At 33.6% G+C, this 25,831-nt stretch overlaps 1 protein-coding gene across 1 annotated transcript in view; it reads right to left on the bottom strand.

Moving 5' to 3' along the window:
• Positions 1-225: 225 nt before the first annotated feature.
• The window catches only part of IPMK (inositol polyphosphate multikinase), a 59,976-nt gene continuing 34,370 nt past the window's right edge, over positions 226-25,831 (bottom strand). Inside the window, exons 4-6 of the mRNA XM_008580150.1 lie at positions 20,356-20,528; positions 7,307-7,388; positions 226-5,493 (exon numbers count right to left, since the gene is read on the bottom strand). Of these exons, the coding sequence (XP_008578372.1) occupies positions 4,871-5,493; positions 7,307-7,388; positions 20,356-20,528 (878 nt within the window). The 3' untranslated portion in view covers positions 226-4,870. The remainder of the gene's footprint in view (positions 5,494-7,306; positions 7,389-20,355; positions 20,529-25,831) is intronic.

Raw genomic sequence — 25,831 nt, 5'->3', positions numbered from 1 at the left:
GTTCATATGATAGAAATAAGTATTCACACAAAATAGTTTATATACTTTATCTTTCCACCGTGAATGCTGCTTTCTACTAACACCCTGTCTTAATCATCTTTGAATCTTTCCCAAGTGCTTCTCATAATTACTGGTATATAACATGCACTCAAATATTTGTTGAATGAATGAGTTATTTTTAAACTACCATGAGTTTGTTAGCATGTTACAATGAATGAAAAAAGCTCCAATGCAAAACATTTTAATAGGTTGTCAAATATACAGTTATTAGAATTACCTAAATATCACTTATAAAAATCAGTATATCACATTAAATGATTCTATCAAATAAAAACACAAATCACACATTGACAATAACCCTTGCAGTCCAAGAATACCCCCCGTCAATAGTACAAATTACAAACACATTTAAAAAAAATTAGACACATTATTTAGACATTTAAATCAAAGTAACTGTGACTAGACTAAATACATTCATTCATCAAGTACAATAAATTTAGCATTGCTACTTATAGTTACTAACAACACAATTTTAGGTGCAGTTTCACATGCTTTCATAAGTCTTCCAGTACAATTCCCATAGTAAAGTGTCTTTGTGCACACCATTTTCATTTATTTGCAGGTGCATCATACATCACACTTAAGACTGTTTCACTTCATAATTAAACTGTTAATACATATTGTAAGTTAACACCAGGCCAAAATTTAACCCCAAAATTTAAAAATTAAAAGAAATTCTTGAAAATATATACCAATTTGTTTAATTGCATGAGTATCATTTCCTCTTACTAGAGGCCATAAAATCAATAAGATTTCAAATATTAACTCAAAAGAAAAAAAGATGGAGCCTCCAACCTTCCTAAAATATTAACAAGCAGTTTAAATAACAATACAATCACTCTGTAAGTCAAATAATAATTTCACATTCATTGCCAAATTTAAAATATCAGTGATTTGAAAATAAGATTGAGGCCTAAAATATTTGTAGTAAATTATAAAATACTACAAAAAATGTGCAGTTAATTTGCTTGTGAATACATAATGGAATGTTTTTCATAGTAATGTTGTGTTAAACAGTACTCTAAATGGACAGTCTAAGTAAACGTACCATTACCAGCAAGAGAAGTGAAAAATTAAGGCTTTTTTATGCTATCTATAACTACTACCCGAACTCAAAATTCAAATAGAGGTTACAATGCTGCAAATTATTATTTCTAACCTAACATGTTAATTGCTTCACTTCAACTCAATACTTCTTTCCTTTTCTTTACACAAACCCAAATGCTAGTTATCTTATCTTTAAATGCATATGTCTCTTTATCCTTGTTTTAATTAAGCTCTCAGCCCCAACCTATCTAGACAGAATGCTGGAAATGGTTAGGGCTTCATTTGATTGGTTCACAATTGTACACTGAGGGGCTAAAAATCCTTGGCACATAATATACATCCAGTAAATATTTTTGAATGAATTAAGAAGCCTGGCCTATAAAGGCAACCTTGTTTTCCCAAAGCATTAATAGGTAATTGCTACCTCTTTAAATAACCAAATTGACAATTCTTAAAAAGAAATTGATGTCTCCTAGGCTATGAAAACATTATAAGATGAAACAAAGGATAACTGAGGCTACAAATATTATCAAATTAAGGTTAAAGGCACTGGATAAGGAAGATAATTATTACAAAGCATTGCAAACAATTTTTAAAGCAAATCAAGTTTTAAAGTATAAGATACCAAAATACTAAGGAAAATGGTACTAAAATGATGACAATGCTTTAAAACAGTGGACATCATTTCTTTAATTTCACCAATAAAATTCTTTCATTGTTCTACCGTTTTCTTTCATCCTACGTCGTCTTCAGTATTTAAAATCCTAGAAATAAATGTCTTAAGTTGCATAAACAAACTGCAAATGAAATATCTATGGCAATTCCTTTTTCTTAAGTGATGTTACAAATTTGATATGTAGGCTCTATAGACATGATATGAAAAACATCCTGGAAATCATAAAATACTAAATTATACTCAATCAAAATTCAGAAAAAAGTTCTCATTCAGTTTAATATAGTCTGGAGCCCCACAATAGCAAACTGTAGTGTAAAGAGGCATAGTAAGTACAATCTTTCAGACACATAAAACAAAGAATAGTGAATACTGAGTTGAAATATCACAAGCTCAATGATAGAGCTATATAATATACACATTTTCATAACTGCTTCCTGAAAAACTATTTAGATAAAATATTTAGAATTTATCATTGATTTTAATTTATTAGAATCTATGCAACTTTCATCCATATTAAAATATCAATGTAAATACTTTATTATAAAACTATTATACAATTTTAATTTTTATTAGAGAAATGCACTTTTCACATCCACAGTTTCTTAACATCCTTTTTATGAGTGCACTCCATAAGAAATACACTAAAATCTTTACTTATGTTTCCTAGGGGGGAAAAACTATGATAATCCTACCAACCCAAACTATATCCTTATTAGGCTTATTTCTTAAACATTTATATGTCCAAATAAGCTTGGTGAATAGTGATCATTTATCCCACAGTGGTAAATTTCAGCATAATCTTAAATGACTGGATTAGACAGTAAAATAATCACATGTAGATTATATAAACAGATACGTATTCTGTTACATATAAGCTTACTTATAAAGTAACATAAAATGGGCATTGAATAACAGTGATAAAAAAATGTAAACAGAATTAAATGTTAATCCCTTCCCTGAAAAACAAAAGATAAAAGTGATTCTTGTTTTATTAAAACAAAACAAAACATGATCTATTGTATGAAAAAAGACACTGACTTTACAAACTATATTTCCAAATACAGATAAAGAAAATCTGGAATAGTTAATTCAGATTTTATTAAGCTAAAATGTGCAAAAGATCTGATAATACTTAAGTTTATTAAATTCATTGTACATAGGCTGATACCATCCACACAAAAAAACCTCTTACCTTGTTGAGATTCAAAATAGTGTTTAGTTATCTGAGCTTAAGATTTATTGGACCACTATCCAAATAATGACAACAAAAGTCCATGTTGTAAGGGAAAAACGTCAAACTAAAAATTTTCTGACTATTAGTTATGACTTGAAATTCATTCACACCAAAAAAAATACTACAGCCAATACCCATTTGGACAGTAGAGAAAAACATGAAATCCCTATGAAAAATACTTATGCTGATTCTAAATATAAAATTTGAAACAGTCAAATTTTGTTATAGCAAAATGCATATGAATTTTAAAGTTATTCTGGTTTGATAGACTTACTAAGTGTAGAATTCATAGAGCATGTGGTACTTCTGTTCGGACTCAGGTATTTGTACAGTTTCCTCAGAGAGGGATGGGAAGGCAAGACAAACATAACATTATGTTACTTTCTCTATACCACAAAAAGGCGCTTGGATTTAATAGTTTAATTTGTAATTCTAGAGGGGAAAAAAGGAGAAAACAGTCTAATAATTCACAACTCCAAAACATTTTCCAGGAATATGGCAAAACTGTTAAACTACTTAGATTATTAGACAATCAGAGTGCAAGCAATGACGGCATTAACATCAAATGTATTTGCAAATCTAATTTCAAAGTTTTAAATGTTTTCAACAATAAATAACTACTTTTTACAAAGTGGTGGGTTGAAACAAACATCATACTTACAAATATAATTTTTCCAGGAAAAGGAGCACTGCCCCATCCCCCATGAAATTAAATTATAATTTCCCTGTTGAATATGATATAAAACTATTTTGACTAAGACTGAAATAGAAGCATGGATTTAGATATGCATCAAACCCTATATGATGCACTAATTTACACACAATACTTTTTTAACACTTACAGGATTGGATGTTGTCTTTCACTGCTTAAAAGAATTCTAAGAAACACTATTTTTAGCAACACATATTTATACTACTACTTAACTAAACGGGAACATATAAAATACATGAATTTGAAAAGGAAAAAACTCTCAAAAGTTATTTAAAGGATAAAAAAACAAAGTTTCAATCATCCACCTTTTTGAAGCAGCAGTTAGAGAAAAGGGTATTTATTACACGGGTTTATGATGCTTTTCACAATGTAGTAAATATGTATTCCAATTTTCCCAAAAATGAAAGATTTTAAAAGAAAAATATTTTGCTCCTTGCAAATAACACCTCTCTTCTCCTACCCCTGGTAAGAATAATTTGTACTCTTAATTTCAAGATGTTTGTTGTTGTTGCCCATTCTGATTATCTTTTTTTACAAAGTATAATATTTTGAAATATACACATAAATAAAAATTAAAGGGAAAACTTTTGGAATGCAACAATTCTAAATCATTTCACTAACAAGCACCTTTTGAGTTGCTGGTCTGAACTTTTAGTATAAAACCTAAACAGTACTTATTTCTAAAGTAGAATTTTCTCCAGTTTTAATAACTTCATACATAGCAATATGAAGTTCTTTCTAGATTTTTGCCAGGTGTTCTAATAATGTAATAGTTTAGGTATGGCTCATTGTCAAGGTTGGGTGGACAAAGATGTCGTGATGAATTGGCTGCAGAGAGCTAACTAAACTCTTAATGACTGAAAAATGGTCTGCATTTTGTTTAAGCCAAAAAGATATTTAAGCCATGTACCACCACATTCCCTGCTTAACATTCCTAAATTTCTTTATTCTTCATAGTTTTCTAATGAACAAATAATTAGTTTTCCTGAGTAAGATTATAAAAATGTTAACCTTTCTACCAAAAGTATAAAGACAAATAAAATGTCACTCACAATACAAATTTTTTACATAGCATTGCAGATATTGACTGCTCCTCTTCATAATGATTGGCCCACCCCTTAAAAAGACCGCAGCAAATGATTCAATTGTCTAAAATACTTCTAAGTACAGTAATTAAATGCTTTAGCCCATAAACATATCCCTCATCTACTGTGTTGCTAGGAAACACATGAGCAAAATCTATCATCCGCACTTCTACTTCTGCAATCTCTTGGCAACCAGTGGGAAGATGATAGAAAACTTTTTCCAGTTGGGACAGTACATTTCCATTTAAATGTTCCTGTGACAGGCTTTTCCACCCATTGTCTTGCTCCATATTTTCAACTTTCAATGAAGTCTGACTGTGATGCTTTTTGGAATACATTTTTCTGTGACGAGCATACATCTTGGACAAGCTTTTGCCTACTGAAGCCTCTATTTTTCCATTCGCTGTGGAACTCAACAAGTGAAAGTTATTATTGCACTCCAGTACTTCTGCGTCTGACAGTTGTCCTTTGGACAAAAACTTTTCTGCCAAAGTCCTGTCATTTGATTTTGTAGTGACTGGCTGAGATGAACCTTCATAAACAAATAGTAATGAACTTGCATAAAAGTTAAGCTGCTTCTGGCTTTCAAACCACTGCAGAATTTTCTCAATCTTCTGAATACTGGCAGCAACAGCATCTTTTCTTAAGCAGAATCCGTTATGAAAAAACCTGGAGATTCCTATAAAAATAATATTAGGACTGTATTCAAATTAAGAAATAGCTATCACTTGGGAAGTAAACTCATCATAGATACAATTCTTCAATTTTCTTCCCCATCATCTCTTATAATTGAGCAGTTAATTCTAGAATTCTAAGAATTCTATGTTATGAAAACACGGAAACTTAAACCCTCAACTTAATTTTTGGTGAAGATGCTCTTATTAGAAAACATTTCAATGAGACTAATGTAAAGTGAAATATCCTATTTAGATTAAAAAAAATTATTAGAAGTATACTGGATAGTTCAGTTCTCTCCATATGTATTCTCTTAAGAAATATGAGTCCAAGATTTATTCTATTTGCTATTGTGAGGAATATAATACTAAAATTTCTTGTTTGTTAAAATGACATTTAGGAGCTAATCTTAAAACCTAGAGTAAAATTATAACCATTATGTGTCACTAGACAAGTATGACACCATAACTCTTTTAATTTTTATTTGTTCTCGACAATATTGATTAAATCAGTCTTTTCAAAAAAGTTAAGCTCGCTTTTGGGATAAGCACTTCTCCAGATTAAGTATGCTATTCAAAACTGAGACTTCTAAATGTTTTAACCTGTCAGATTATCAGGCCTCTTTTAAACTATCAAAAAAGTTAAGCTCGCTTTTGGGATAAGCACTTCTCCAGATTAAGTATGTTATTCAAAACTGAGACTTCTAAATGTTTTAACCTGTCAGATTATCAGGCCTCTTTTAAACTATGCCTAGTTTATTATACTTAGGAATGTATGGGTATATATAATTTGATTTCTGTTTTTAAATAACTTATTACCCCACTTTGGAAGAGAAACTGTTAAAAAATATATTCAGATGGGACCAAATTGTTAGCCTGAAAAAAAACTACTTAAAAATAGGCAATCTGAATATTACCTTGCTGCTGGTTAAGTATACCAAGACAAACACTAATTGTTAAGATCACACTGTCAATGTCTGTTTTCTATACATAAAATAAAAACTCTTCTACAAACTCTTTATACTACACATAAGCTCTTCTCTTTCTTAGCAGAGCTAAGAATAAACTTCTGATATAAAATTATTTCCAGAAATCTAGGATATTATTGCTTTTGTAATATTTTGGCCACAAATACTTTAGAAGCCCATATGTAAACAGACTTTATTTAAACCAGTTTAATGCCACTCGATTATTTATTATGTAGCTCTAGAAGCTTATAATATATAAATTATACAGTGGAAATTTCAATAAAAATATATTACATGCTATAACACACATTTCAAAGTTTGTTAGGTAAGAAGCAGTTTTAATACAGTATGATCTATAATCTTTACTTAAAAAATGATTTTAAAAGGGCCTGCCCCGTAGCTCACTCGGGAGAGTGCGGCGCTGATAGCGCTGAGGTCGCGAGTTCGGATCCCATATAAGGATGGCCGGTGCGCTCACTGGCTGAGCGTGGTGCAGACAACACCGAACCAGGGGTTACAATCCCCTTACCAGTCAAAAACAAAAAAAAAGAAATGATTTTAAAGACAACCACTATTTCCAGTATTGAGCTAGATGGTGGTTCACAGATGTTCATTATTTTTAAAGAGTATATTAGTAAGAAATCAATGAAAACTCAAAAGAATGCCATTCGTGGTCCCATGATTTTGTTGTATCATGAAACAGATTATGATCAACCCAATTCTGTGAAAAAAATTTATTCACAGTATTCCAAAGGAGAATTAGTATTCCAAAGGAGAATTAAAACTGAAATAACTTTAAAATTATTTTGTTAGCTATCCAATAATAAAAGTATTATTTTTTAATCCTTACCATCCTTTATAGTTTCTTTTGTTAAGCTTCTTCCATAGTGCTGGTTTTGTGTCTCGTAGCTATCAGAATGAACATGATAAACCTGTCAAAAAAAAAAAGGCACTGAATATTAAAAAACTAATATGCCTTGACCATGTAGGGTTTATCCTAGCAATGCAAGGATGGTTAAAGATGAGATCTACTTATATAATTCATTCTAATTGATTTGAAAACAAAAAAATCATATAATCATATCAACAGATGTTGAAAGGGCATTTAACAAATTTAACACCTACTATTTATAAAAACTCTTTATAATATAAGGATAGACGAATATTTCAATATGACTCTATCCCAATCCACCAAAAGTTAGTCTTAAGGGGGAAATAAGGAAGCATATCTTTTAAAATATAAGAAGCTTCCATAAAAGCAATCTACCACAATATCTTTTGTTATTATTATCATCTAATATTATTCTGGAGTTACTAGCAAATGCTAATAGAAAAGAGAAAGAAATCAGATATATAATAAGCTTTCATACATACAAATAACCAGCTAGAAAACGTGATGGAAAAACGATCCCATTGACAAATGCGACAAAAAATAAAACATAGAAAAAAACTAAATAAGTAAAAAAATCTATGTAAAGACATTTCTAAAACATTCCTAAGATACAAACACATGCTCTCAGAGAAGATTCAACATCATAAAAGATATCAATTCTACTTAAGCTAATTTACAACTAAAATGAGATTATAATAAAAACACCAACAATTTGTTTAAACATATAAGCTAATTCTAAAGTTCATAAAGAGAAACAAGAAGAGCCAGGAGAAATCGAAATAAGATTAATAAAGTGGGACTAACCTTACCATTCTACCAGATATTAAAACATATTTTAGAATCAAATATATAAGAGAATTTAGTATGTGGTAATGGGACTTTAAATCAGTAGATAAACATGGATCATTTATTAAATAGTGTTAGTCTGATTAAGTAGTGATATGGGGGGGGGAAGCTGTACTCATATCTCATACCTTATGCCAGGATAAACCCCATATGCATCAAAGATCAAAATGAACAAAATGAAATTATAACCCCGCCACCTTATTCAAGGAGGAATCCTTGAATAACTGATAACTAGGGAAGGCATTTCCAACCGAACTCAGAAATTTGCACTACATACAAGGTTTTTTAAAATGACCACAATGTTTTTGGCATGCAGAAATCAAAAGACAAATAGAGAAAAACTATTTCAAAAGTATATGATGAACAAAGAGTATTTCTACACTTCTGGAAAAATGAACAAAGAATCTGAAGAAGTCACAGAAATCAAACAGCTCTCAAACACACCAGGAACACAGCCCTTCCCTGCTAATTGTCACAGTCAAAAATCTCTCCAGACATTGCCAAATAGCTCCCTGGGGAACAAAATTGTCCCTGGTTGAAAACCACAGCTCTATTATTAGGCCAAATGCCACGTCTATCAAAATTATAAATGTATGTGAGGCCAGCAATTCCCTTCTAAAAACTTATCACATTGATATGCTAGCGCACTGATGGAATGAGGCAGATCTATGGTTATTCACTATTAATATGACAGCTCTATTATTAGGCCAAATGCCACGTCTATCAAAATTATAAATGCATGTGAGGCCAGCAATTCCCTTCTAAAAACTTACCACATTGATATGCTAGCGCACTGATGGAATGAGGCAGATCTATGGTTATTCACTATTAATATTATTTATAATAGCAAAAGACTGGATCCTTCAAAAGGAACTGGTTAAATTATGGTAGAGTAACACTGTGCCGCTATGGAAAGATCTCCACGATATGTTAAATGGGGGGGAAAAGCAAAATACGGAACAGTGTTTAAAGAGGGCTTTGTGATAAAAGAATACATGCATGCAGTATTTATATATGTTTGAAAAACTTCTGGAAGGATACACTGGGGCAAAAAATAACAATCCTGTGTGGAAGAAGACTATTATTCACTGTATATATTTCTATACTTTTTGGAGTTTGGGCCATATAACTATGCATCTTCTCAAAAATTAACTATTTTAAAGAAGCACTAAGGATATATTTAGAAATTGATACTATACAATTTTCAGTCTGATATAGCTAATCATCATCTATCTCAAATGCTTCACTACACTGAAAACATTCAAATATAACCATGTTCTTACATACTCATATACAGCCTGTTTAAGACAACTCTTCTTGAACAAAGTGTTACTATGAATGGAAGAAAGCACGTTATAAACACCAAAAATTAAATTTGATTACAGGATAAATTACTTTCATAAAAACAGTTATAAACATCTAAAATTATGCTTTAAAAATACTCACATTCTCTATATACTTAAAAGAGCATTCTGAAAATAAAAAATGCCACCATTCTATTATTCAGAATTGTATTATCTGAGCCAAATCAATATTTCACACGAGAACCTAAATTTTACATACAGACAAAAAGCTAAATAGTTTCAGTGGAACTCCTTTACTGACCTTCTCTTCCTCTGTTTATTTTCACTTTATTAAAACTAGAATAGAATGGGTTTCTCCAATCTCTACCCACTGCCCACTCTTGGCCAGTAGCAAAGATATTTGTAACACAAAAGTTACATTCCCATCTAGAAAATCTGTAAATATGTAGCAAAAAATGTATCTTTTTTTTTTCTTCTTTTTTTTTTTTAATGGAAAGAGGGCTGGGAGACATGCCCAGGAGAACAGAATGACAAGCAAAAGCAAACTCCAGTTCTTCCTGGATATTTCACCATATGAGTTGCTTATTTTACATGAACTTACAATGTCAGAATAAAACAAATTCAAACACCTTTAGCAGAACACAGAAATCCGAAGTGTTACTATCCCACACTATTATTTAAAAAACAAAAAAAAACAAAGAATCTCATTTTTATTTTTAATTTTTTAATTGTGTAAGTTGTTGATATTTTTAACATTTATTTGTACATATTTGTGGGGTACAGTATATTGTTTCAAGAAAATCTGATTTTTAGACAATGTGATCAATAAGATCAAAAGAGACCTATCTTTTCCTCTAGTAATTAGGAATCAGTGATTAAGAACAGATATTTCTCTCCAGAGGATAAGTATTTCTTGTCAAAAACTTAAGTGTCCAAAACACACTGAAACATCTAAAATTTAAATAATTTAAAATCTTTAATTTCACGTTTTTAGAAACTTTCAGGTGAATTCCTACAAATTGTATTTTAATTACTTTTGGTAAATAAACATACTAAGTCCATATAATTATATAGCATATGTTTTCAGAATCAGTACAAAACTGGAAAATTAAGCAACCATGTACATAGTACTTAACCCATAAGGATACTATCTCAAAAAACTACTAAATCGCAAAGTTAGTTGCTGATATACTAAATTCTCTTAAAGTTTGATACCTTAAGATAACATATGCCTCCCCACCTACTACCCATACACAGTATACTCCAGTCACCCTACATAAACTCCTGTTTCACAACATGCTCTGCTGCTTCTTGGTTTTCCACCTACTATTGTCCCTTGTTGCCAGTTCAAAAATCTACCTGCTCCAAAATCACTCTATACCTCCCTCTTTTGAATCCTTTGCTCTTATAGATTCTATTTTGTTTCTAACTCTTTTATAATACATATCTCAATAAATCTTGAATTAAACTAATGGTGAGCATTACAACCCGTACCACCCTGGAATCAAGGAAATATAGTATAACTGATTAAAGTCATTTAAACATAAAAAATTCCTAAATCAGCACAGAAAAGAGGCAAGTTATTCTACCTACCAAACCTACTACTGGTTAACCATGATAACAGAAAAATATTTTAAAACTGATATATTTGATAAACTTCACAGTCTATTCAGTGATATCAAGGAGTATTTTATTTAACAGCATTACTGTCCTGAAGGAAAATTTTTAATTTGGGAATATTAATTCTAATTTTATCCAAGTCTATCTTCATTACCAATCTACAAATCCATTGTGATTTAAAAAGTTCAATGGATTTACCCCCTACTATAAAAAACTATTTAAAAAAATTAATCTTAATACTACTATCAAACCTCATGGTTTATCTCCCAGTTTAATATTCTAGAATTATATAAATATATACACACATTATCATTTTCATTTATTTCACACCTGAATCACATAATTATAAACTGTTAAGTACTCTATAAAGGAAGCTATGAGAATGAAGATAGGAGAACCCAAATTGATCTACAGATCGAACACAATCCCCACCAAAATCCCAGCTGGTACATCTTTGCATAAACTGACAAGGTGATCCTAAAATTCATTGGTAAGTTAAGGGACCCAGAAAAGCCAAAACAAACTTGAGAAAGAAGAACAAAGTTGGAGGACTCACAATTCAAAATTACTCTAAAGCTACGTGAATCAAGACAGTGTGGTACTGGCATTAAGGACAGACAATAAGGATCGATGGAACAGAATTTAGAGTCCAGAAATAAACTCTCACATTTATGGTCAATTTATTTTCAACAAGAGTGTTAAGACCATTCAATAGGAGAAAGAACAATCTTTTCAGATTGTGCTGGGACAACTAGATATCCAAATGCAAAAAAATGAAGTTTTACAGCTTCCTCAAAGCATACACAAAAATTAACTTAAATGCACCATATAAGAGATAATACTATAAAACTCTTAAAAGAAAAATAGGAGTAAATCTTGATGACTTTAGATTAGGCAATGGTTTCTTAGATATGACATCAAATGCAAAAGTAACAAAAGAAAATAATAAATTGGACTTCAGAACTAAAAACTTTTGTGCTTCAAAGGACACTTATCAAGAAAGTGAAAAGACAACTGACAGAATGGGAGAAAATATTAGCAAACCAAATGTCTGACAAGGGACTTCTACACAAATAAAAAAAAAGACCAATTAAAATATGGGCAAAGGATCTGAACAGACATTTCTCTGAAGAAGATACACAAATGGGGCTGGCTGGTTAGCTCACTTGGTTAGAACGTGCTGCTGATAACATCAAAGTCAAGGGTTTGGAACCCTATACTGGCCAGCTGCCAAAAAAGAAAGGAGAAAGATATACAAATGATCGATAAACACATAAAAAGAGGCTCAAAATCATTAATCACTAGGAAAAGGCAAATCAAAATCACAATGACATACTCACTAGGATGGCTTATAGCAAAAAATAAATGAATAAATAAATAAAATAACAAGAGTTGGCAAGGATTTGGAGAAAATGGAACCCTCATATATTGCTTGTGGGAATGTAAATGGTGCAGCCACTTTGGAGAAACTTTGGCAGTTTCTTAAAAAATTAAACATAAACTTAACCACAGGACCTACAAATTCCACATTTAGCAATCTACCCAAAAGAAATAAAAACATATAGCTACATATAAACTTGTAAACAAATAATCATAACAGCTTTATTATTAATAGCCAAAAAGTAGAAACAAGCCAAAGTCCACCAATGAATGAATGGATAAACAAAATGTGGTATATCCAGCTGAGCGTCTACAGACCTACCAGGAACTGCTGCAACAGTATACACCTACCTACTGACTGACAGTGGAACACCTACCCTAACAAGAAACCCACCCCAAGAAGAAACTGTTGGGGGCCTCTCCAGGTAGGCAACAAAGCACCCACAGACAACTCTAAGCTTAAATACAGGTGAAGAAGTTACACAGAGGCTGCACTGCCCCACCTACCCATATCCAAACTTAAAACACCCAACCCAACTGTCAATATAGAATATTCTACAGGAAAGAGTCTCCTCCCTCAAAAGCTACTCCTAGAATTAAAAGAAGTGACTACACCACCTGATGCCCAGATGTCAATGCAGAGATATGAGAAGCATGGAAAAAAAGGAAGGCTGACTCCCCCAAAAGAAGACTACAGTACTCCAACACCAGACCCCAAACAACATGAAACTGACTAATCACCTGAGGAGGAATTCCAAAGGGCAATACTAAGGAAACTCAAAATGATGGATGGGAAAATAGAAATCACAATGAAGTCAAAAAGAAATCTGAGGACATGTATGAGAAATTCAACAAAGAGATACAAGCAATTAAAAAAAAAAATCAAGCACAAATCCTGGAACTGAAAAAAGCATTCAAAGAAATAAAAAATACAACTGAGAGCATAAACAGCAGACTAAAACAAGCAGAAGAAAGAACCTTCAAACTAGAATACAGGCTTTTTGAAATAACACAGACAGCTGTACCAAAAAAATAAACAAAGAAAGAAAGAAAAAAGAATTTAAGAAAATGGAGAAAACTTTCTAATAACCTTAAGCATGCAAACATCCATATAACAGGTGTACAGGGAGGGGAAGAGAAAGGAAAAGGTATCAAAAGCCTATTTAATAAAATAATTACTGAAAACTTCCCGAATATTGGAAGAGAGATGGTCTTACAGATCCAAGAAGCACAAAGATTCCCAAACAGATTCAACCCAAAAAAGACCTCCCTGAAACACATGATACTCAAATTATCGGAAGTCAAAGATAAAGAATTCTAAACACAGCAAGAGAAAAGCATCAAATCACCCATAAGGGACCCTCCATCAGGCTAACAGATTTCTCAACAGAAACCTTACATGCCAGGAGAGAGTGGGATGACATATTCAAAGTGCTAAAGGAAAAAAAAACTGCCAACCAAGAATACTAATCCAGCAAAGCTTTTCTTCAGAAATGAAGGAGAAATAGTATTTTTCCCAGACAAACAAAAACTGCAGGAGTTCACCACCACAAGACTGGCCCTTCAACAAATCCTCAAGAGGGTCTTACATCTGGAATCAAAAGAGAGATATATGTTACCATAAATACACAAGAATAAAAACCACTAATAAAACAGATACGTAAACAAGAAAGAGAAAGAAAACATATTTTATCACTACCAAAAATCCCAACAGCAAAGACAAACAATAAAAGGGAAAGAAAGGAACATAAATATAAAACAACCAGAGAGAAATTAATAAAATGGCAGGAATAAGACAATACCTTTCAATAACAACCTTGAATGTAAATCGATTCAATTCCTCACTTAAAACATATAGACTGGCTGAATGGATTAAAAAAACAGACCCAATTATATGCTACCTGCTTGAAACTCTCTTAAATAAAGACACACATAGACTAATAGTGAAGGGATGGAAAAAGACATTCCATGCAAATGAAAACCAAAAACAAGCAGAAGGTGCCATACTTATATCAGATAAAATAGACTTCAAACCAAGAAGTATAAAAAGAGACAGAGAAGGACATTATCTAATGATGAAAGGATCAATGCTGCAAGAAGGTATAAAATCATAAATATATTAATCCAACACTGGAGCACCCAAATATATAAAACAACTTATTGGATTTAAAGGAAGGGACAGAACCCACCACAGTAATACTTGGGGACACACCATACTCAGCATTGCATAGGTCATCTACACAAAGAAACAGCTAAGAAATAATGGATTTAAACAGCACCTTAGACCAAATAGACTTGACAGATATACACAGAACGTTTCATCCAAAAACAACAGAACACATTCTTCTCATCAGCCAGCGAATCATTCTCTAGGATAGACCACATTAGGTCACAAATTAAGTCTTGACAAATTTACAAAGACTGAAATCATGTCAAGTATATTTTCAGACCACAATGGAATAAAATTAGAAGTTAACAACAAACAAAACTATGGAAACTATACTAATTCATGGAAATTAAACAACATACTCCCGAATGACCAGTGGGTCAAAGAAGAAATAAAGCAGGAAATCAAAAGATTCCTTGAACAATAACACAAGCACAACTTACCAAAACCTATGGGATACTGCAAAAGCAGTACTAAGAGGGAAGTTTATTGTAATTAGTGCTTATATCAAAAGAATAGGAAGATTTCAAATAAACAACCTAATGTTAAATCTCAAAGAACTAGAAAAACAAGAACAATCTAATCCCAAAACTAGTAGATGGAAAGAAATAATTGAGATCAGAGTAAAACGAAATGAAATGGAGACCAAAAGAATGACACACACAAAAAAATCGATAAAGCAAAAAGTTGGTTTTGGGGGAGGATAAACAAAATAGACAAAACACTGGTCAGACTAATTAAAAAAATAAGAGAGAAGACCCTAATAACAAAAATCAGAAATGAAAAAGGAGACATTACAACCAATATCACAAAAATACAAAGAATCATTAGAAAGTATTATAAACAACTATATGCCAACACATTTGAAAATCTGGAAAAAATGGATACATTCCTGGACACGTAAACAACCAATGCTGAACTGAGAAGACAGAAAGCAGGAAATGACCAGTAATGACCAACAAAATTGATGCAGTAATTAGCAATCTCCCAACAGGGAAAAGCTCAGAACCAGATGGCTTCACTGCTGAATTCTACCACGCCTTTAAAGAAGAATTAACATAGATCCTTTTCAAAATGTTCCAACAAATTAAAACAGAGGCCATTTTCCCAAACTCATTCTACAAGCTGAGTATTACCTTGATACCATAATCTGACAAAGACACAACAAAAAAAAAAGAAAGCTACAGGCCAGTATCCTCGATGAACATAGTTGCAAAAATCCTCAACAAGATCTTAGCAAACTGAATACAACAGCACATCAAAAAGATTATACATCATGAACTACTGGGATTCATCCCAGGGATGCAAGGATGGTTCAACACATGCAAATCAAAAATGTGATACAACGCATCAACAAAAGCAAGAACAAAAACCATATGATTATATCAAAAGATGCAGAAAATAGCATATGACAAAATTCAGCATCACTTCATGATAAAGACTCTCAACAAATTAGGTACAGAAGGAAAGTATCCCAACACAATAAAAGCCATATACAAAAAAACTACCACCAACATCATCCTGAATGGGGAAAAACTGAAAGCTTTTCATTTAAGAACAGGAATAAGACAAGGATGTCCATTCTCACCACTTCTATTCAACATAGTATTGAAAGTGTTAGCCAGAGTTATCAGGCAAGAGAAAGAAAAAAAGGGCATCCAAATTGGAAAAGATGAAGTCAGATTGTCACTGTCTGCAGATGACATGATCCTATGTATAGAAAATCCCATAACCTCTACCAAAAAACTCCTAGAGCTCATAAACAAATTCAGTAAAATTGAAGGATACAAAACCAATGCACAAAAATCAGTAGCATTCTTATGTACCAACAAATAAGCAGAAAAGGAAATCAAGAAAGCAAGCCCATTTCCAATAGCTACCAAAAGAATAAAATACCTAGAGTAAATTTAACCAAAGAGGTGAAAGATCTCTACAAGGAGAACTACAAAATGCTGTTGAAAGAAGTTAAAGAGGACACAAAAAGATGGAAAGACATTCTGTGTTCATGGATCGGAAGAATTAATGTTGTGAAAATGTCCATACTGCCCAAAGCAATCTACATACTGGTGCAATCCCTATCAAAATACCAATGATATTCTTCACAGAAATAGAAAAAACAAAATTCATATTGAAAAACAAAAGACCTCAAATGACCAAAACAATCCTCAGCAAAAATAAATAAATAAAGCTGGAGTCATAACACTACCTGACTTCAAATTATACTACAAAGCTATAGTAATGAAAACAGCATGGTACCGGCATAAAAAGAGACACATGGACTAAAGGAACAGAATAGAGAACCCGGATATCAACCCACATACTTACAGCCAACTGATCTTCAACAAAGGCTTCAAGCACATACATTGGGGAAAGACTGCCTCTTCAATTAATGGTGCTGGGAAAACTGGATATCTATTTGTAGAAGAATGAAACTAGACCCACACCTCTCACCATATACCAAAATCAACTCAAGATGGATAAAGACTTAAATATAAACCTGCAACTATACAACTCCTAGGGGAAAACATAGGAGAACCACTTCAGGATGTAGGACTGGGCAGAGACTTTATGAATAAGACCCCTAAAGCATAAGCAACAAAAGAAAAAATAAACAAGTGGGATTATAGCAAACTAAAAAGCTCCTGCACAGCAAAGGAAACAATCAACGAAGTGAAAAGGCAACCTACAGAATGGGAGAAACTATTTACAAACTACATATCTGGCAGGGGTTAATATCCAAAACATAAAAGGAACTCAAACAAGTTCACAGTTTAAAAAAAAAAAAGAAGAAAAAATTCTATTTAAAACTGGGCAAAGACGGTGGCGCACTGGATAGTGCGCCGCTTGGGAAGCGCGGCGGCGCTCCCTCCCGAGGGTTCGGATCCCACATACAGACCGGTTCCCGCTCACGGGCTGAGCGAGGCGCGGGAGCAGCACCTAGGGTTGCAATCCCGTTGCCGGTCCCCGGTCCGGTATGGGGGCAACACTGAGGGTTGCGATCCATTGCCGGACACGGAAAAAGACAAAAGACAAAAAAAAAAAAAAAAAAAAAAAACTGGGCAAAGAGACATTTTTCAAAAGAAGACATATACATGGCCAACAGGTACATGAAAAAATGCTCAACATCATTAAGTATCAGGGAAACGCAAATCAAAACCACAATGAAATATTTTACCCCAGCTAGAATGGCTATTATCAAAAACAGAATAACGGGCCAGCCCGGTGGCGCACTCGGTAGAGTGCGGTGCTTGGGAGAGCGGCGGCGCTCCCGCCGAGGGTTCGGATCCCATATAGAGACCGGTCCGCTCACTGGTTGAGCGCGGTGAGAAAGGGAGAGAAAGGGAGAGGGAGGGAGGGAGAGAGAGACAGAGAGAGAGAGACAGAGAGACAGAGAGAGACCGACTGACCACAATAAAACATTGAACTTTCAGAAGGAGAGAAGAGACCTATAGTTACTAGAGGTAGGAAAAGGGAAGAGGAGGGGGGTTATGGAGTAATTGGGTAAGGGACACAAAGAATAATTACTTGTAATGATGAACATGCTAATAATATTGATTTGACCTTCACATACTATACATAGACATTGGTAGTTAACTCTGTACCCCATAAATATGCATAATCAATTATGTTTCAATTCAAAAAATAAATTAAAAATAAATAAAATAAAGAATAAAAAGAAAGAAATGAGCTGGCAAAGAATATTGCAAAGTGGCCACAGTAAGAAATCAGGACAGGGGTAGTAATATGGACACAAAGAAGAATGTTTTAAGGAGTAACTGATCAGCACTGACAGTACTTTCAAAGTAAAGTGAGGTGAGTAATGCCATTTGGATTTAGTGATATGGAGGTGTCATTAGGGACCCTGATGATTAGCCAATCAGGTAGCATGGTGGTGCAGAAACCAGAATGGAATGGGCTGAATACTGAGTGCAAAGTAAGGAAATGGAAATAACTAGTTTGGTTGTGAAGGGAAGACAATTAAATTTGCAGCTAGAGAGCAAAGCAGGGTAAAGATGGGTTTTGATATTTTTTTTTTTTAAAAAACTGACAATGATTTAACATACTTAAAACAAAAAGAAAAAAGCCAGCAAAGAGAGACAGAAGTTGAAGATGTAAGAAATACAAGAGAATTAACAGTATAAGGTTCTTGAAGAGTGGGAGGGAATGAGTTCCAGAGGACACAGGGAAGGGCTGTCCTTAGACAGGAGGATGGAAAATTCTTCAACGTGACAGCAAGAAATAATGAGTAAATAAAAACAACTGCAGGTAAGACATGTCATCTGTTAGCAGGAAGTTAAGGAAAATTCTGTCTGATGGCTTTTATTTTTTCTGAAGCAGAAGTCAAAGTCATGTGCTAAAAGTGGGAAGGAAAGCAAGAGAGGGAGAAATTTGAAAACAGTGGAGGTTTAAATAGTTGCCCAGTCAGATTCCTCTGGAATGTTTATCTCTTGCTTGTTTTTAACATTATTCCATTACCCTTTCTTCCTTTTCTATATCCCCACATTTATAGTTTTCTAAAATGAAATAACTATTTGAACGGTTTCTCTGGTCTTATTTGCAATCAGAATATCAAATTCAATTGTGCTATCATTATCACATTAACAAGCCTATAAGCTCTTTTGTTTAAAACTCAAAATCTGTATATCATCTTACATGATGAATTTCAAAATCATCCATTAGGTAGCAATCATTTGGTATATCCATAAACTTTACCTCCACACATGAGAAGACATACCATTTGTTTAGAGGATGTAATTCCACATCACTTCTTGATGGTGGCATACTATTCGCAAAATGGCCTCAACAATTCTTCCTATCTTTGCACACACTGTGACTCATACTGTGACTTTGCTTTTCCCACCATCAGAAGTAGAGTCTATTTCCCTTCTCTCTCAGTCTGGGTCAGGCCTGTGACAGTCTCCTACCTACAGAATTCCACAGAAATGATAGCAAGTAACTTCCTAACCCAGAGTTCAAGAACCCTTGTAGCTCCTGCTCTTGCCTTCTTGGAATATGATATTGTGACATGAACAAGCTTGAGCTATCCTTCTGAAGGATGAAACCCCTTGGAAAAAGGCCCAGCTAACAATTAGTACCAACTTTCAGACATAACGGTGAGGTCATTTTAGACCATCTACCCCAGTCAAGCCATCAGATGACTGCAGCCACAAGAGAGACCTAGGTGAGATCTGTGAAAGAACTGCTCACCTGAGCCCAGTAGAATTGTGAGCAAATAAAACAATTGTTTTAATTCACAAAGTCTGAAACAATGACCTTACTTTAAATTTCTCTTTTCTATTTTAAAAATACAGAAAAATTACTGAATAAATTTAGGACTTTTCTCATGGGAAAATCATAAATAATAGGATGTTTATTTATATTTATTTTGCACCTAAACTTGAAGTTTCTCTAAAACAAAATTACCAGAGTTGTCTCAAGGTTCAGCCATTAGTTCATTTATTTATTAATCACCTACTATGTGCTAGGACCACTGAGATACTGACCATATGTAAGTGAACAAAAGAGATAAAAATCCCTGCCTTCACAGAGTTTACATACTGGAAAGTTATAGACAACCCAATTCCAAAACGCATTACCATCTGATATACTAGTATTATAATGACATCCATAATTTTCAAGGGAAGAACATGTAAAGAGAAATGTGTATGTTATACTAATATCAATCTTACCCTCATGCCAAGCACCAAGAAACCAATCTCTTCCATTAATGGGTACTTGCTGACCTGTTGCTGAATCTTCTCAGATGAAGCAAAAGGATCATAGCTTTTTCGCCCTATCTTTACGTCCATTATACAGGGCTTATTAAATTTATGGGTCACATCTTCCAGTTTTAGATATAAATCTGTTATTAAAGAAAAACCTTAATTAGTAATAGGCAAACATATTACTATTCAAGTAACTGCCAGGGGAAAACAAAATGAGAAAATCATAAAACAGAAAAAAGTTAAAATAAATCTAGATTCAACAATCACTATTAATCCACCCAAAAGAATGACCAACAAATTTATAACAAGTATAAATATCACAAAGAAAACTCTTATAGGCGGTAAATTAAATAACATTCAACTGTAAGCAAAAGGTAGGAATGAAGTAGATATCAGGTTTCCAAGGACATTAAAAAGGCAATGAGATAATTTCAAAAGCTGTTCCAGAATGCCTTCCCCCTTTGAATATAATTTATGTCATCTATGCCTCAGCTGATCTCTTAGTATTTTAATAAATGTTTAAAGTTTATTCTTCATTTAAAATTAGTAATAAGAATAAATGCTTCCCAGAGAGTACACAATAGAAGTTTAGATTAAGAAAGGGTAAATCAATCCAAATGATAATCACTGCCAAATACACATTCCAGTCTTACTAGTTTCAAAGGAAAAACAGTATCCAGCATTTCAGAACACGGGCATTCCCCAAAAGTTAGTCTGTAAATCACTTTGGCATCCTGCATACATCTTCCCAAGCAAACTTAAGCGGAGATTCAAGTATATCAAAAAAGCCTCAGTTATCATACACAGCTGAATTTCTTACAGTTTTAGCTTGAAAGCAAGGGACCAGCTCCACAGAGGGAAGAAGGAAAGTTAGTCTGTAAATCACTTTGGCATCCTGCATACATCTTCCCAAGCAAACTTAAGCGGAAATTCAAGTATATCAAAAAAGCCTCAGTTATCATACACAGCTGAATTTCTTACAGTTTTAGCTTGAAAGCAAGGGACCAGCTCCACAGAGGGAAGAAGGAATGAAAGAAATTCTTCCCCCTTTCCTGGGTGAAAGGATCTTCACAAAGTTCTGAATGAGAATGTGATTCACTTTCTAGTTATGAATGTAATATGAAGCACTTCTCCTAAAAACTTCTCCTCAAAGACAGAAAAGATTATATCCTGCTATCTATTAACATGACAAATAAGGTTAGAAAAGGTGTATTTTTTTTTTCTGAATTAAATAAAAGATTACCAAGGGTAAGAGAAGCCTTACCCTCTAATGTCCTTTCTTTGTCCCTGTCTCACCAACACTGGCACAGTTATTAAATTACAACAAAGAAGTTTGTGCTGAGCTAAAAGTGAGAACAACCCAGTTAGGCCTTGAAAAAGTTTTAAGTTCCTCATATTTAAGAGGCATCAATCTTCTCCTTCAATGGATAAGAGATAAAGAGATGAATTTTATTCCTTATCAAAGGAAGATGGGAGGAGGGTTATGACTGTGTAGAAATAAGTGAAGTTAAGCCCAAATATGACAAAAAAAGGAACCGCAGCCCAAGAGAGCAGCGCTGGCAATCTAAGGAGCCCTTTACCCTTGAAAGAAAGGTTCTCACAGACAGACATCTTCAACAGTGCAAGAGAATACAGAAGGTCTGGGTATGGACATGCAACTGCTGGCAGTGAAAGGTAACGGCACAAGTGGGAATATCCTGATCAAGGAGCTGGAACCCACCCAAGCTTCTGTGCTCTGAAAAATAACCACAATACGGTATGAGAAGATGGGGAAGGAAGCAGCACAAACCAGCTCCCTCCAAACTCTCTCCTCCCATCTCCAACCACCTTGAGCAAAAGGAAGGAAACAAATCCATCCTGTCTCTATAGCTGTATAAGAATTTCAGTAATAAGGCTTGTATTTCAAATATCAGAAAAGAGTAAATAGATTCTAATACACTAGATCCTTGGCATTCACAAATTTAAAATCATTTATTTGGAGTCAACAGACTCCAAAAATTTTACTGATGTCAGGCTTTGTATAGGAACATAGATAGTGAGTGAACCTAACTATCTATCACAGCATCTACATCTATCTCAGTGTAAGACTGTTATTTTCTACTTGTCAATTTGGTAGTGACTGAAAACAGTAAACTTTTTATAAAATAGAGATGACAAGCTACAGTAGAGACTTTGCAAGACTGAATATAAAATCCTTATTTCTTCCTTCTTTTCTTAGAAAGGAGGAAAATACAAACGCAAACTCTATAGCAAAAATACAATAAATGTCTGCTGAATGAGTGTTTGCCCTTCCATTTCTACTACCCAGTGGAACACTGGACTTGCCCTTCCTCACACTATAATAAATTGAGTGATTCCTTCAGTAAACAGGGCTGAGTATCATGGGTTTTGAGATTTGTTTCGACTGGCCAGATGTATTTTTCTTTACCCTTCTTTCAGGTTCCTAATAAGTTTTATATGATAGAATTACCAAACAACTGCTAGATTATTTATTATTAGCCTTCAGAAATAAAACCTTACTTTAAGGCTTACTGAGAATTGGTTTGGTGTTTTCTTTTAGTTATATCTGGCCTCAATTTTTTTTTAAGTGAAAATAAGAATTTGAGATTTCCATTTCTATCTTTCCCTCTTAGTTATAAAAACAAACCTCAAAACCTTCTTTAGAGATGTAGAGTTCTTAAGAAAGAATGTGATGTTATAACCTAGCAGCTTACCACAGAGCTTTTTAAAAAGGTAAATAGGAAGATGGGGCATGATCTAAGCATGTTGCTCTTTAGTGATTTTTTTTAATAGTTCATCAACAATAGAAATAAATCTGAATGTTAATTCACTCTAAAAAAAATGCTATTAGCAAATGCTTTCCCCAGAACAGTGCTTAATTCAAGGTAGGTCAATCTTGAGATTCAGTTACTTAAATTATCAAAGGCTTTTGTACTACAAGGCAGCCTCACTAGCAAGGCAATGCCACAGAATGGATAACAAAGGACATCTTTGCAGCTAGGTCCCTCTGGGTGTACAGTGGAGCAGTTATTTGTCCATTTGTAGGCACAGCCTATTACTGAATTATGAATTCAACTTAATGGGTTGTAACCAAAAGATTCTTGAATGAAAGAGAAAAGGGAAAATATGAGACTGTGTCACATACTGTAAGACTAAATATTGTTGTGTGATTTGTTCTTAGTCTTATAAATATTGAGTTGCAATGCAAAAATATATTTATCACATGTCATAGACAAAGAAGTTTTAAAAAAACATTTGAATAGATAGAACATCACTGTGTTATGGTGTCTACCCAGGTCAAGAGATATTCTCAGACCCACAGAAGTGGTTCCTTTATAGTTATGCAAAAATATATTTATCACATGTCATAGACAAAGAAGTTTTAAAAAAACATTTGAATAGACAGAACATCACTGTGTTATGGTGTCTACCCAGGTCAAGAGATATTCTCAGACCCACAGAAGTGGTTCCTTTATAGTCGCTGTCATTCTTAGGGTATCAGTGCCCTGGCCATAGTCAGTGGAGCAGGAACAAATATCTCATACAAGCTTGGCCACTCTTGCCAATTTGGAACCTGGGACTCAGAGACAACCTTCTGGTGAACTCTGTGGGTAACTGGTGCTATAACATGTAAACGACTTGGTGGGATGGAAAGCAGGGATAGCAAAGGAAGGCAGAGGAGATAATAGGAAGGGTTAAAAAAATGAAGAAAGGGGCCGGCCCGGTGGCGCACTGCTACAGTGCGCCGCTTGGGAAGCGCAGCGGCGCTCCCGCCGAGGGTTCGGATCCCACATACAGACCGGCCGCTCACTGGCTGAGCGAGGTGCGGGGGCAACACCGAGGGTTGCGATCCCATTGCCGGTCCCGGTCCGGTACGGGCGCGACACTGAGGGTTGCGATCCGTTGCCGGTCACAAAAAAAGAGACAAAAAGGAAAAAAAAAATGAAGAAAATATGCAAAGAGAGATCTCCTTGGGCTCTGATAGGGTTTAGTTCCCGGTCCTAGTCCCACCTTGGGCTCAAATGCACAGCTCTCGGCTTTCATAAAACATCCCTTTATCTTTATAATAAATTCTTCTTTTTTGCTTAATCAAGTTCAAATTTATTTCTATAACTTGAACCCAAAAAAATCTTAACTGAAATGATAGCATGTAAAGCAATTGCTTTGGAAGCAGAGAAAGTAGATTCAAATCTCAACTCTACCATTTGCTAGCCTGTGTCCTCAGCACCACTTCTCTAAATCTCGATTGTGTGCAAAATGAAGATAATTATAGAATCTAACACAGGGGTAACAGGAAGACTAAACGAGATAATTTACTGTAAAGTGGTTAGTATAGTATCAGTCCTAGTTTCATAAATGGAGGTTACAATGTTCCCCCACCCCCTCAAAAAAATTTTCATACATTCAATATACAATTACTGTCCAAGACACTGTTCTGGTGATAAATAGGTAAATTTTGATAAAATCCTGCCTTCATAGAGCTGCTTTTTAAGAATAAAAATAGCATTATATTTAGCATAATGCCTGGTGAATATTTGTTACTCACTGAACATTTATTAATTTTACCTGCAAGTATACATAAATATTAAACATGCACACATTGATAAATATTAAAATCTGCTAACCATGTTAGGTCACCAATGGGTCCAGGATGAACTTTAATATTCAGTATAAATAAAATTTAAGATGATTCTTTGGAGTCTACCCTTACCCTTTCAGATAAGATCTGTATAATTTAATAAACACAAAATAAAAAAATGTAGTAAGAACTCAATTAGGTGTTTGATAATGGATACTGTCCAATTCTGACACTAACGTCAAGCTTTAGCCTACAGGTAAATATTAACAAGAACATCTATTTATTTTATACCAATTTTATCTCAAATTAAAATAACTGTTTCTATGTGTCATGACTACAAAACACACTCAATCTGATCACTAACCTCAAGCACGCCCTTAAAGTTGCTCAGCTATTAAACTGTATTTCCTAAACCTACTCACTTTTCCATCCTCTGAGACTACTATCTCATACTTCTCTCCTCATCCTATTCCCAGCTTGTGTCTCTATTTTTTTTTTTTTTTTTTTAAATGCTAAAGAAAAAGCTACGAACTAGTTAAGGTTATAAACAGTAAAGATCACTACAGTAGACATAGGAGCTGTTTTGTTTTCTTGATGCTATATTAATGATAAAAAGATGATAACAGCAAATACAAAATATGTTATAAAACTCAACAAAAAAATCTGATGGACTAAGAATTAGATATGTTTTATTTAGAATAGTTCAGGTTCACACTGATCAAGGTCAAGAATATAAATTACATTATACTAATACTATGTTTAGAATATATCTTGTAAAATAATTATGATTACTTCATATGATATAGCTTGCAAAGTAAATTTTGAATATGAAAAAACAGCTGATTTTTATGTGTGTGTGTG

The sequence above is a fragment of the Galeopterus variegatus genome, unplaced genomic scaffold (genome assembly GCF_000696425.1).
Source record: "Galeopterus variegatus unplaced genomic scaffold, G_variegatus-3.0.2 Scaffold2036, whole genome shotgun sequence".
In the NCBI taxonomy this organism is placed as follows: domain Eukaryota; kingdom Metazoa; phylum Chordata; class Mammalia; order Dermoptera; family Cynocephalidae; genus Galeopterus; species Galeopterus variegatus.
The sequence above is the reverse complement of the archived record's forward strand: the minus strand, read 5'-3'. Positions and strand labels throughout refer to the sequence as shown.